General features: G+C 36.1%; 1 protein-coding gene across 1 annotated transcript in view; it reads right to left on the minus strand.

Moving 5' to 3' along the window:
* Positions 1-2,446: 2,446 nt before the first annotated feature.
* Positions 2,447-14,823, minus strand: part of LOC145680876 (uncharacterized) — a 37,209-nt gene continuing 24,832 nt past the window's right edge. Inside the window, exon 2 of the mRNA XM_081752017.1 lies at positions 2,447-3,194. Within this exon, the coding sequence (XP_081608143.1) occupies positions 2,487-3,194 (708 nt within the window). The 3' untranslated portion in view covers positions 2,447-2,486. The remainder of the gene's footprint in view (positions 3,195-14,823) is intronic.

Raw genomic sequence — 14,823 nt, forward strand, 5'->3', positions numbered from 1 at the left:
AGCTTTTGTGAACGCGGCGTTGAACCTCCGGGTTCCATAGCCCATAGAGTTAGTTAGTTAGATAACAAACTTCAGTCTTCACTGTTTATGCCTCTTCGCTGCATTGTCAATTACTGTGTTTACTAATTCTTCTTTTCCAGTGACAAGCTTTACAAATTTCTTCTAAGTTACCGAAATCTTTATAGATCCTCAGGAATTCTGAACACGAATCGCCTAGAAAACACTTAATAAACATATTATGTCAAATACTGCAAGGAATGACATTTTCCAACTTAAAAGGCACAATACACTTTTAATGTATTCACAGTTACATTATAATAACCAATATTATGAAAAAATATTCATGTTTACATAGAACTACTGCAATGAAAACTCCCATAACAATACTAAGTAATGATTAAACGTAGTTATTATTAAGTAATCATGACAAGAATAATAACTAGATAATTTAATGATAAAAATTTCTGCCAGACACCGCTAAATTTCACAAAGTTGACCGATTACGCTGTCTTCCTATTTGCATTGGGTTTTTTTCAAGACTTATATTTCGACTGTTTCTCATCGCATTTTAAAGTATTGTACATCAAATTAAAACTCTTTTTATGCTCTTTCAAACGTTATAGGGTACATGCTTTTATAAGATAAGCCATTTTGGAGAAAAACTCATTCATGTGTAAATATGTTTCATAAAATCTTAAATATTTATATTTTTCTCTTTTTTATCATATTACCTTGACTTTATTACTGTTATAATCAATTAAATTTTTGCTTAACTTATAATTTAGAAAAAGAATCATCAAAATCGGACCATTGGTTACCGAGATAATGATCTTTTAAGAGAACATTACATAAAATCCAATATGGCGGCATATTTCAAAATCGCGGCCAGAAAATTTTGGCACCCGACCCTAAAACGAATTAAATACCGAAGTACGTTCAGTCTGCAAAGTTTCATACTTGTGTCCGGTCTGTCACGATCCTATCGTTAACAGACCAGACTAATAGTAAGCAAGAGGATACCGTATATATGTACAATATACCGTTGTCGGGAGAACGGATTTTTCTCTGTGTATTTAAAATATGCTCGTAATCAGATCTTCCTTTGACCATTACGAATGAGACGTCTTGATAATTTTCTCTAAGTGATCTTGTAAGCTTTCATGGTATTCTTGTCTGAGCAATGTAACATCAGTATCTGCAATGTACTAGTCATTATAGTTCAATAAATGATTTTTAAAAAAGTGGTAGAGCGTTCACTTCTGGTGCACTGGGGCCATGGTTCGATCCTAGCTCGCCCCAAGTGGATTTTATGGTGGACAAACATCGCGTATAAGAGTTTTCTCGGGGTTCTCCCGTTTCGTTCCAGTTTCTTCATTCCACCATTTCATTCATTTCTCATCATCACCGTTTCCTAGCCGGCGTAACTGTGCTGCGTAAAACTAAAGTATTTCGTTTCATTTCTTAAATAGCATCTGGTATTATAGCTTTTTTTTCCTTCTATACCTTTGTAAGTTATAATTGTATTAAGGAAGAAATTTAGAGCAATTCCTCTATAATTGTTAAAAAGAAGAATACATTTAGATAAAATTATAGCATATGGTGCAACCAAGATGGTACGTACATATTTGCCTGTTAATAAAATAGAAGATTAAATTATCTTAATATCAAATGTCAGTAGAAACACTCGATACCTTCTAATTGCATTACACACTATAAGAAAATTACTAAATACAAAAACATTGGATAAAGTAATTAATAAAAGATCAAAAAATTGTGAGTTTAAAAACTGTTGAATTTGTATGGGCGCCATCTGGAGTGACTTTCATCTTTTCTCGTATCATATATTTAATTCTATATAAATCTTATTCTATTGATCAATTTTCACAGACTATCTTGTTAGTGACTAATGCGAAACTACATGTGCCATTTTATATAGCAGTTTCCGCACGAACTTGCCTGCACTAATTATCAACAGTTAAATATCACCAATAAGCTGACAAAATGACGTACAAAGACATTTTCTCAAAAACAATTCAGACTATTTCATTCATATTTCATTAATAACCTGGTAATAACTGCATCATAATGTTATTTTGTTTAAGAAATTGGAGCGAGAAAGTTTAATGCGGTGACCCATGTCTTTAATTTCTTTTCTTTATTTTTTCTTTATAGAATTAGCGTGTTCAGACATACACTACGAGAAAATTAAAATTTACCAATCAATTATTGAAATTGAATGCGGATCAAGATAAATTTCAGCAATCTAGTGCCGTGTCTTTACGGAAGACTGTACCTGCATTTAACCTCACAGTTGCACTTCAAAATTCAGCTCCAAGATAAATCCATTTGTGAAATTTATAAATTCATTGCAAATGATTTGTTAGATATTAAGTCGATGAATGTTACTTTAATGAAATGTGAAATCCTTAAAATTGCAAGTGCTTGTTCAAGTATATTAATCATTAAATAGTGAATTATTTAGAGCTTTAATTTGGGCAATTTGCTTGTCCTGCTAGAACACATTTACCATTCCCAGCATTAAACTCTGTTCCTGTCGGGCAACTGTAAACCGAATCGTAGAAATTCCCATTCCCGTCGTTTTTGCACATGTGATACAATGAACAGTTGCCAGAATAGGGAAAGACTCCATCCGATGAACAAGTGAAGGCATTGTTGCCAGGTGTAGTACTAGCAGCAGCAGAAGTAGTAGTAGTAGTAGCGGCAGTAGTAGTAATAGTACTAGTAGTAGTTGTAGTACTAGAAGTAGTATCAGAGCAATTTGCTTGGCCTGCCAAAACACATTTGCCACTTCCAGCATTAAACTCTGTTCCTATTGGGCAACTGTATATTGAGTGGTAGAAGATCCCGTTCGCATCACTTTTGCACATGTGATACAATGAACAGTTACCAGAGTAAGGAAAAACTCCATTCGCTGAACAATTAAAGGAATCGATGGCAGTAGTAGTAGTAGTAACAGCAGCAGTAGTAGTAGTAGCAGCAGCAGTAGCAGTAGTACTAGGAGAAGTAGTAGTAGTAGCAGCAGCAGGAGTAGTAGTATTAGCACCAGCAGGAGTAGTAGTACCAGCAGCAGCAGGAGTAGTAGTAATAGTACCACCAATAGTAGTAGTAACAGAAGAAGGAGTAGTAGTAGGAGTGGCAATACTTGTTACACACGTTTCAGTCAGAATCACAACCTATAAAATAAGGAAAGAAAAAAGGATTAAAAAACATGTGAACTTGAAAACTTAGAAACTTGAATAGTAAAAGGGGACTGTAAAACATGGCACATAACATTGAAAACGCGATTTTGGAAAATAAAGCATTTTAAGTTTAGTAACTCTGTGATCTCTCTCAATAATTTAATCATTAGTAATTATTTGTTAACAATTAAATATGATTACATTTATTATACGTAACAAAATTCGTAATAAAGCAGTGCAATCCGTGTGACTATTCGCGAGTTAGATACACTTTTAGGATAATATATTATAAGCCTCAATTGAATCTGAATTCAAGCTGATTAACCAAATTATTTTCTTGTTTACGTGTATGTGTGAGTTTTCTTAAGAAAACCTCTAACAATAAATTTATATCTATTTCTATTGAGTAGCAGAATACGAATACAAACTGTAATCGAATAGAGTACATGGAACTTTATCAATTCACCTGTGGTTATTATCCATACTCAAGAAACTCTTGTTAATTATTTCTCAAGATAGCATCTCTAATTCTAATTGGAGTAGTCATCTCATTATAAGAATAACACAGTTAACGAACAAAATAACTCTGATGTACTTCCGATATAATAATTAATAAATATGGTAACCAACATGCAGTGATATTATGTTTTAGTTAAGTCGAAAAACGCTGATATAGGCAGAAAACTTTTTGTGATAATTTGAAGGAAAATTTATCTGTGGAAGTGTTGAGTATTATAAGAATACATAACGTAAGAAGAAATTTAGTCAAACTTTATTTTCAAACCCCCACCCAATATTAAAACACTGGATTTCATATATATATAAAACCTTGCAGTAAATATGATTTGGGGGTCATCAAACGAATAAGTACGGATATTTCAATTAAGGAATTTTACAGGTTTTGACTGCAATGTTTCCATTATTGAACGCGTACAGTTTATAGAAACTTTACGGATAAGGGAAAACAACATCCTTACTTACTTTAATGCTCACTTTTAATTCTTACGTTCTACTACTTCCAAATTCAAACTTTATTATCTAAACATTAAAGTGGAAATACATAAACCAAAAATTAAACAGTGTGTGTGAATAGCAATTGAGACAATCTCTTGCCACGACAGAAAGCAGGCTTACGACCCAACTACAGCATCCCAGATCAACGTCTACGTCTTATAGATAGCACTACAACAAAAACCGACTTAAACTATTAAAACTGTTCTTAGTTATGACACACTGCATGTACCTTACCAAACCACAACTTCTACCAGGAACTAGCCATCCTAGAAAGGCATGTACTCCACATTGCATAGCGAATAACTTGCAACGAGAAATCTATATGAACGGTAGACTCCGTTTCCCATCCCGCTACACCTGAAATTGTCAAAAATGCATCAACAATACACAGAGCTCCTTCGTGGCTAAACGGTTAGCGTACGCGCTATTAGTGTGGGAGATCCGGGTTTGATTCCCGGAGGGAGCTCAAGTCGTTCGGATTCCATATTAATCAGTAGGTCCCGTCTCATATAGGCTCGCTGTTGTAAAGAGACGTTAAACTCAAAATCAAATCAGCACAGCATCAACAATACAACCAAAACCGCCGATTCCATAATCCTAGACATCATCTTGTATGATACAAACTACTGAGCGCCACCCATCTATCAGGATCCGTCCCCCTTCTCGAACATAACATAATCTTAGGTTGCTTTTCTTAATATCCTGCAGCTATTCATTTCGAAATCCGAAACATCTAAAGATCTCAACAGATATATACTCATCTTATACATAAACCAATACCAGCAAACGAAGCATCCAAACATACCAACAGCAAGAAGTCGAATAAGCTTTTATCCAGAGCAAGATTTCAAGGTTTCCTTAAATGCTGGGATGGTACCAAACATAAATCTTAGCCGAATAACCTTACAAATCCTTATCCATATTGAAAAATAAAATTTAAAAAATATAAAAAAAGAATTAATAAATAAATAATAAATAATAATAATAAATAAATGATCGATAAATAAAGAATTAATAATTAAAGGAAACTACCCAAAAATCCTTCAACAAATAAACTCTTCCTCTCCTGATTCCCCTATATACCTGTTCCTCTATATATCACTAACCCTAAGAAAGGGCGTTATTCTTTACTGAATAGACGAGTGAATAAAGGCAAAAAAAAGGCTTTTGTCGGGACTAATTAGTAATAAGCTGAAACTTTGCCAGTTATTATAACATCATAATTGAGTATTTCCTCAAAAGTCCCCAACCCTCCTCCTCTTGCTTTCCCCCCACGGCCATAAACATGCAAATTTGCATACCTACATTAAAATGTCAATAACTCGATTAAGCCAGTTCATATCAATATGATTTTTTAAAGTTAGGTTCCTCACATTACGTTCTTTAAATTATGCCTTTATGTGTTTTTAGCTAAAGTAAGTATATATGGCGCTATTGAAATAAAATGCTGAAAAAGTAGTTTTTTCGATATAATTTTTAAGATCTTTGTTATTTATTACTAAAACATGATAACGCTGCAATAAATGTTTCGAATAAAATTTTTAGCTTATTTTATTAGCTTTAAAATGATACACGTATTAATAAGTTTATAGGAATGAGAACGATGTTTTTAGCAAATGCAGTTTTTACCAAATAACTGCAGGTGCGTGAAAGTCATTCTGCCGGACCGGCTAGGCTCTCACTATAATCCGGCTTTGACACTGTCTACCTTCATGCATCAGCTTCAGTGGGAGATTTATGAAGCTTGTATGTGCTAAGTGATTTTGTGCAGTAAGAGTGAGAAGTACTTAATGAGTATCTTATAGGTTCTTTTTTTTATGTAAGGTTTTTGGTTTATAATTTGAAATGTAGGCATATATTACTATGCTTTTAGTATTCTGATTTCTTATCTTTAACTAGAATGTAACATTTTGTTTACATGCTCATAATTAATTTAGATTTTTATGTTTTAAAAAAATCTACAGACTAATTTACGTTAGGTATAATTGCAAAATAGCAGTTTTCAAGTGCAAGGCAAGCATTGAAAGGTTTAGTCACTACATGATTATTCACAGTCAATTAAAAAAAAACTAGTATAAAATTTATAATTTGCCTGGATAAAAACCCAAATGTGTTTCATTTCAAACACTAAACTTCATTTTAAAATGCATAACTCCTTATAACGTTTTGTGATTATACAATATTTATTCATTTTCGAGCTGTCAAAGTTACTATTTCTGCTTGACAATATCACTTACTGTAATAAAGAACAGAAAGTAGAAAGCAATGATCCTAATTTTAAACTTGAATCCCCATATCATTTTGATTAATGAAACTTTACTCAGTATAATATATTACATTGACAAGAGTGTGGTAATTTCGTATTGTTCCAGGCTACCTGAGAAACATTAATAATGTAAAAAAAATAATAATTTTGATTTCATTTGTGTAATCTGTGGAAATAAACTTAACGCAGACATTGTAGTCGTAAAAATGGTGTACATTCTATTCGTAAATCAAGTGTACAAAGAAAAGTCGATGCGCAAGAAAAGTTACAGAGAAAGTGTATTAAGAAATTGCAAATTTTAAGAATACGATTAATTCAGGGGGTTAAATTCTTATTCCAGAAAGTCTTGACATTTTTACATCACAAGTTACAAAATAACAACTTCAAGTGAATCCTAGAAAGCTGAAAGAAAGTGTGTTGTTACAAATCACGCTCTCATATTTGTTGTAAGACCTAGATCGTTTCTGTCACCCATGTAGACAAGCCTTTCTCTAAATCTACATCGATTATACGGTTCAAGACACTTCATAAACATATTTCATCAATGGGAGAGTGAACATCTTACCGTGAAGTCACAATCTACCTAACATCGATCATTAACGCTGGCTTCCCAGCTATTCATTCAGATGGATTTCTCCAACATGTTTCTGATAATGTTGACGTAAATGTATGAAGTCTTGATAACAAAAGCATTACGGGATGGATTCTATGTGTCACATCAGGTACCTGTGTCGGATAACAGTTAAGATAATCCCTCTTGAGTCTTTTATTAAGACCACAACTATCCGAGTGTACTTACATCCAATGGAAAAAGAGAAATACGGGTCTTTCTTCAATGATCGTTGAAGACTTAAGTGAACTTCAACAAGTAAAATCTCTTACCGCCCAATCTTCACAATACCTATTTCCCCTAAACCTTATATGGCTTGTAGGATTACAGTCGCAGCCAGGATGGAGTGGACTTATGACTACCATAATAAGAAATTCAAGAAAGTGTCTAACCCATTTATTATAGCTGTATTGCAGTTGATCAAAGCAGAAAATGAAATCAGTTGTAGTGATTGATGGAGGATTTGTTATTCATTATGTTCCTTGTACTTACGGATATTTTATTCAAAACTGTAGCAACTACACTAAGTGTTCACTGAATTACGCCCGCCTATCTAATACTTTGTTGGTCCACTTTCGCTCAGAGGACGGCCTGAACACGACGCGGCATGGATTCTGGTAGTTGCTGATATGTTTACACGGGGATCTGACACCATATATTCCTGATGGTATTCCACAATGAGTCCGCAGATGTTGGTGCAGGAGTCATTGTGCGAAGAGCTCGTTCCGCAACATCCCATATATGTTTTATAAGATTAAAATCCGGTGACTTAGGGGGTCAATTCATACGCTACAGCGCCGTGAAAAGTTCCTTATCCAAGCAAGTGCAGTCCTGGCTTATGCCACCATGCATTGCCATCCTAGAAAATGTCGTCTTTGTGTGGGTAGAAGTGTTGCATTGTGTGTATGTGATTCTCTAACACCTGCAGCTACACAATGGATGTCTCGTTGTTGTGACGAGTGTGTAATCTGCTGTGGAACTGCATGCATGCCAGTGTACACCATACACACTACCGGAAAATAAATTTGGAACACCCTGTAAAACATGAGGGAGATTAATGTCCTTCCAGTATTGGGTTCTTTGGTGATAGTGAAGTAGATGATTAACTATGTAACAGATGGCAGCGCCACAGAGGGATATTTGCGCCACCTGTGCCGAGTCTGTGTTGTGAATTAGCAGAGGCCGAAGATCAACAAGTGAATGAAAGTGACTCACACAGTAAACACAAGGACGACGCAATCGTGCTCCATACATTGACAAGCACCTCTTACGTGCAACAGGTGGTATAACTGGTTTTACTGCCTTTCTTGAGATAGGAGGGTCCTGTACTCTTTCAGCAAGACAATAACCGGCCACACACTGCCCATGCAACAGAACGTGCTCTGCAAGGTGTGTTCCGACTTCCCTGGCCTGCACGCTCCCCAGATGTCTTCTATCGAACATGTATGGGACATTATGGGTCGACAACTGACAGCTGCTCCACTTCCACCTACAACTGTTGCTGATTTGCGCGACCAGTTCAAGCAGGCATGGTACCGCAAGACTGTGTCCGTCATCTCTATGATCGAATGCATGCAAGAATCCGTGCCTGTATTGCAGTTCGTAGAGGGTATACACGGTACTAAAGCGGTGGTGGTAGTATGATGATAGACGTATCGTTCACAAAATAATATACTGAAGGAGCTAATATTGTAATCATCTCATATTCGTACCATGTACAGTATATGGAATAAATGCGCTTCAGATTGAAAACAATTTCATGGTGTTGCAATTTTATTTTCCGGCAGTGTAGTTACGTAGGATATGGGTGTTGTGCATAGTGGCGGATCCAAGGGGTGCGATCGGGGCAATCCCCCCCGAAGAGGAAACTTTCTTATTTTATCTATATATATAAAAGAGAACGTACAAAATTTTGTCCGCTCATCACGCTAATACGGCTGAACCAATTTCTTTCATTTTTGGGGGGTTATTAGGATTTGGACCCTAGATGGTTTTTATCATATCACTTTAATTTTTAATTACCAGTGTCTTGAGATAATTGACCATTCAAGTGTTCATAACGTACAAATCCTTTGTTATTAGTTCATCATAGGTAAAAATAAACGTATTTATATGCAACCCGCATGACCGTGTCACTCGGCGGGTTAACATAAATGACAGGCGATATACAGCGGAAAATAGCTTGAATCTTCTGTTTAAAATTTTTTATTTTTACAGACACTTTTACAATATGCCAGCACCGGGATGACCGCAGCGAAGCGGGGCGGGTTAACATAAATGACAGGCGATATAATGTTAAGATTTACTGCAATCTTCTATGGTTTTTATCATATCACTTGAAAGCGAAAAAGTAAAAATTATCTAAGTAACAAAGTTTATTGCGTTCCGGGGTGACCGCAGCGAAGCGGGGTGAACGCTGCTAGTATATAAATAAAACAGAGTTTGGAGCTCTTAGAAGTAGCTCTAAGTAGCAGTATTACCACTCACCGCCCCTAAAGAAGTCCGTCCTGGATCCGCCCCTGGTTGTGCAACCACCATTGTATTGGTCACGTAATTTCCAGACACTGATGGTTCGTTTGGCTGTCACGAGCTGTCTGACGCGACGCTCGACCCACGTTTTAAACTTACGTCTCTTGAAGACTCTTAGTCTTCTCTGTTGGAGATCTCTTGGAGATCTCTTGGAGATCTCTTGGAGACCGTTACCAAGTTTTGTTCCGTATTCCTTGTACATCTACATTACACATGAACGGGCCTATCCGACAAGTATTGCTGTCAGGGTATTGACGTACCTATTGCTCGGGTACCCACAACCATGCTCTATTAAAATGCGGATAAATCCTGCCCACCTCCCATTATAACAGTGTGCTATCTGCCAATATGTAGCCTCGAGCCTGTTCTTTCTCTGCAATACTACCAGTCAGGCTGGTCACAATTATAATCATCTCGGCTGATGGCCAGACTTCTTTTTGTGTGGAGGTCGGAATTCAGTGAGCACTCAGTGTACGTTGTAAACATATACGGAAGAAATGCCACTGTCGTTTTTTACGGTTATCATGAAGAAGGACATGTCAAAGGAAAGCTTTGATACCAGTACCAAGCTCTAACAAAGAACTCCTTGAGTGCAAGGTCGGAAGTGCAATCTCTAGTAAGGCTCATTTGAAAGTGTAGTGTGAACAATGATGACAGGAAAAATATTAGTTGCTAATGCCTCACCATGTGCATCAAGAGGGCGATAGAAAATATGTGTCCGGGAGGTGCAGTGATCAACCTTCTATGGGATATATGTAACATACTTCACAAAATGGACATAATCGACATTCACGAAATGTTCAAAACAAACCATTGACTTGCACCATGAGCACCGAATGAAAGATGACGCGACACAGTGATCACAAATGTTTGCACTATCAATATCGAAGGCGAATTTCTTGGGAGTTGCAAACCGTTCACTGCGTTCAGCTAGGTATCCACTCTTAAAGAATTCACATAGAATCATATTGGTGTAATGGGTGCCATCACATTCCATCAGTTCTCATCTCCCCGTGATATCAATATGATTCTATATGCATTCTTTAAAAGTAGATACCTAGCTGAACGTCCTGAACGGTTTGTAACCCCCAAGAAATTCGTCTTCAATCTTGATGGTGCGAACATTTGTGATCACTGTGTCACGTCATTTTTCATTCGGTGTTCATGGTGCAAGTTAAAGGTTCGTTTTGAACATTTCATGAATGTCGATGATGTCCATTTTGTGAAGTGTGTTACATATATCCCATAGAACGTTGATCTCTGCACCTCCCGGACACGTATTTTCTATCGCCCTCCTGATGCACATGGTGAGCCATTAGCAGCTAATATTTTTCCTCTCATTATTGTTCACACTACACTTTCAAATGAGCCTTACTAGAGATTGCACTTCCGACCTCGTACTCAAGGGGTTCCTTGTAAGACTTTTGCACCTGGTGATCTTCGTCTCGTTTCTCGTACCTGTGAATAATCTTGCGCCAACCTATAAGTAGAAATGTAAGATTAGATTGTTCGCCATGTGTGAACACTGTAATGGACTTTACTGTGATAATTCTCCTGCCTATGACGATGTTATTGACTTCGATTATGACGAGTGTTAACAGTGTAGCATTTTGTTTTAACCAGATTGTATTGAAAGCTGAATTGAATTTTGTCAGTCGACAAGTAAACGCCAATCATATAAAATGTGTAATAATATTGTAGAAAGTAGAATATTTGATTCCACATCCCATGTGTTTTATATGGATGGTCCGTGATGTTATTGCAGTTTAAAGTACATTATATTGCATTGTTAAGCAGCTGCCGATTGTTGACAGTCGAGGACATGGCGGATCCATAGGTGATAGATAATGGAACGGCCCTAATCTAAGTTAGGAACAATTCTCCGAACCAAAATTGGCCATGTCAATTAGCAATAATACAAATAAAAAACAAGCTAATAAAATGTAGTAACCATACATTTGTATATAACAGTTATAAATAAAATATTAACTTATGTGCATAGACTATTAATAATGTATATACATGTATATAGTTCAAACCTAAGAGTTGTATTTCGTTCCGTTTGTCATATTTTCGTGGTATATTAGAAAGGTAAGAGTGCTTTTACTAGATTCGATTCTCTGAAAATATCTCATTTGTATTGTCAAATAGGATTAAGAAATATTTTTTCACCTCGTAATTCTTCTAGATATTGCAACGAAACTAGGCACATACATTATGTATAGACAATAGTATTTTCCAAGGTAGATTATATTCAGGCATCTGTACCCGGTACTGCTTCAGGGGTCCTCAAATTTCAAAAAGGAGATTTTTGGAGGGAAATTTTCATATCTATCCCAAAATTCTTTTCTTTGTACATTATAAACACATGCGCATGGTATCATTTAAAATCTTGTTTCATTATGAAAAGAATGACGTATTAACCATGATACTTGGATGTATATTAAGGGTTTGGAAACTTATTTTATATATATATTTATGTCCCACTTCTCCTTATTTATATATAAAATTCGATATTGTCAAGTAAGATTGAAAAAATATTTTTCCGTCGTAACTATTCTAGATATTGCAATAAAATTTTCAGCACACATTACATATGGACCATAGTATCTTGCAAGGTAGATTACATTCACGTATCTGTAGCCAGGGTTGCTCCAAAGGGTACTGAATTTCAAAAAAGGGGTTTTTCGGAGGGAAAGTTATCTGTTTTACCTTCGCTTGTACGTCATGTAAACATGCGCATGCTACCATTTGAAAGCATGTTTCAATTTGAAGAGAATGACGTATACGCCATGATACTCGGACGAATAGTACTGAAAGATTAGCTACACAACTGAAAGTCAACATTTCCCTCAAAAATGCAAGTCTGAAAGGGTTAAGGGGGTAGAGAGGAAAGCAAGAGGGATAGGGGTGAGGACTTTTCAGAAAATACTCCTTATATTGTAGTCTAGCGTTTCTGAAATTTTTAGCTTGTTACTAATTAGTCCCGACACAAAAACCTTTATTGACTGGACTAAATATGAAACAATGCGACTCTACAGACTTTTGAAGTTGCCAGCATGTAATAGGTTTTGCTATTCAGATTGAAGGAATGCGCTTACAATTTCGATAACCGGCTATACGTAGCTCTTCTACTGGTTGCCTAACACAAAGATATCTACCTAAGCAACATCCTAGCAACACCTTAGGAGCAACCCATGTTAATCTTTGGTCAAACCGACCCTATAACGTTGAATAAAAACAACAGTAAGGTTTTTGAAAATTTGAAGGAAAACTGGCAATTTTATTCAAAATTTGGAATCGACGAGCGAAAGTTAGAGATTGTAGTTTTCGAAATTTCATTTCGGAAAAGAATTGGCCACACCGACAAACTGTAAGAGGTGACCCATCACATCAAAATAAGAGAAAAGGTTTGTTTATATGGACCTATTGCGAAAAGTGCATAGTTTCGGAGCTAGGGTTGTCCAAAATAGTGAAAATGATAAATTTCAAAAGGCCCTATTTTCGAATTCCAGCGACTCTGGGGGGTGGTCCTTATCATCATAAAGGAAGTCACGCATACGCAATCCAAAAATGCATATTACATCACTATTAAATGGGTGTACAGGGTATTATGTAGATGGTATAAATCTCAAATATGCTCTAAATAGTTTTCAGATATCAACATGCACGGCAGTGCATGGCAGCCAAGTTCCGCGAAGAAACTAAAAACTGGCCTGCACTGCCGTAAGCATATTATACACGAACAAGAGTTTTGGGTAAAATCGCCGATTTCGAGGCTTTGTAAAAACGATTCTATTAAGGGTAGAAACATGAAATTTAGAATGTAGGAAGATATCCCACAGATGTACCGATATGCCAAATCTCACATTCCTACCTTTAACCATATTCGAGTACTGGACCCCCAAAATATGCAGTTTTCAGGCTCACTGACTCACTGACTCACTCATCAAATTGATTAGGTACTTCCCAATGAGATAGAAACGTGAAACTTTGCATAAAGGTACCCTATAACAACTTGAGTATGGAAACAGTCCGAAATCTGAGGAATGTGCTATGGAAATTTTTTATAGGCAAAAAACTGTCCTCAGCCAGGAAAAAAATCATTTTACTCATTCATTCATTAAATTGATTAGGTACTTCCCAATGAGATAGAAACGTGAAACTTTGCATAAAGATACCCTGTAACAACTTGAGTATGGAAAAAGTCCGAAACCTGAGGAATGTGCTATGGGAATTTTTTATGGGCAAAAAACTGTCCTTAACCAGGAAAAAAATAGTTTCACTTACTCACTCATCAAATTGATTAGGTACTTCCCAATCAGACAGAGACGTGAAACTCTGTAGGAAGATACCTTATAATGACTTGAGTATGGAAAAAGTCCGAAATTTGAAGAATGTCCTATGGGAAAGTTTTTATAGGCAAAAAACTGTCCTTAGCCAAGCAAGAAATCGATTCACTCACTCACTCAACTAATTGATTAGGTACTTCCCAATGAGATAGAAACGTGAAACTTTGCATAAAGGTACAATATAACGACCTGAGTATGGAAAAAGTCCGAAATCTGAGGAATGTCCTATGGAATTTTTATGGGAAGAAAACTGTCCTTAGCCAGGAAAAAAATCGTTTCACTCACTCACTCATCAAATTGATTAGGTACTTCCCAATCAGACAGAGACGTGAAACTCTGCAGGAAGATACCCTATAACAACTTGAGTATGGAAAAAGTCCGAAATTTGAGGAATGTCCTATGGGAAAGTTTTTACAGGCAAAAAACTGTCCTTAGCCAAGCAAGAAATCGATTCACTCACTCACTCAACTAATTGATTAGGTACTTCCCAATGAGATAGAAACGTGAAACTTTGCATAAAGGTACCCTATAACAACTTGAGTATGGAAAAAGTCCGAAATCTGAGGAATGTGCTATGGAATCTCATTAGGTACTTCCCAATGAGATAGAAACGTGAAACTTTGCATAAGGGAAACCTATAACTACTTGAGTATGGAAAAAGTCCGAAATCCGAGGAATGTACTATGCGAAATCTTTTTATGGGCAAAAAACTTTCCTTAGCCATTAAAAAAATCGTTTCACTCACTCACTCATCAAATTGATTAGGTACTTTTAAATGAGATAGAAACGTGAAACATTGTATAATGGCATCCTATAATTACGAGTATGGAAAAAGTCCTAAATCTAAGGAAT

The sequence above is a fragment of the Thermobia domestica genome, chromosome 3, assembly GCF_964235325.1.
Source record: "Thermobia domestica chromosome 3, izTheDome1.hap1.1, whole genome shotgun sequence".
Lineage (NCBI taxonomy): Eukaryota > Metazoa > Arthropoda > Insecta > Zygentoma > Lepismatidae > Thermobia > Thermobia domestica.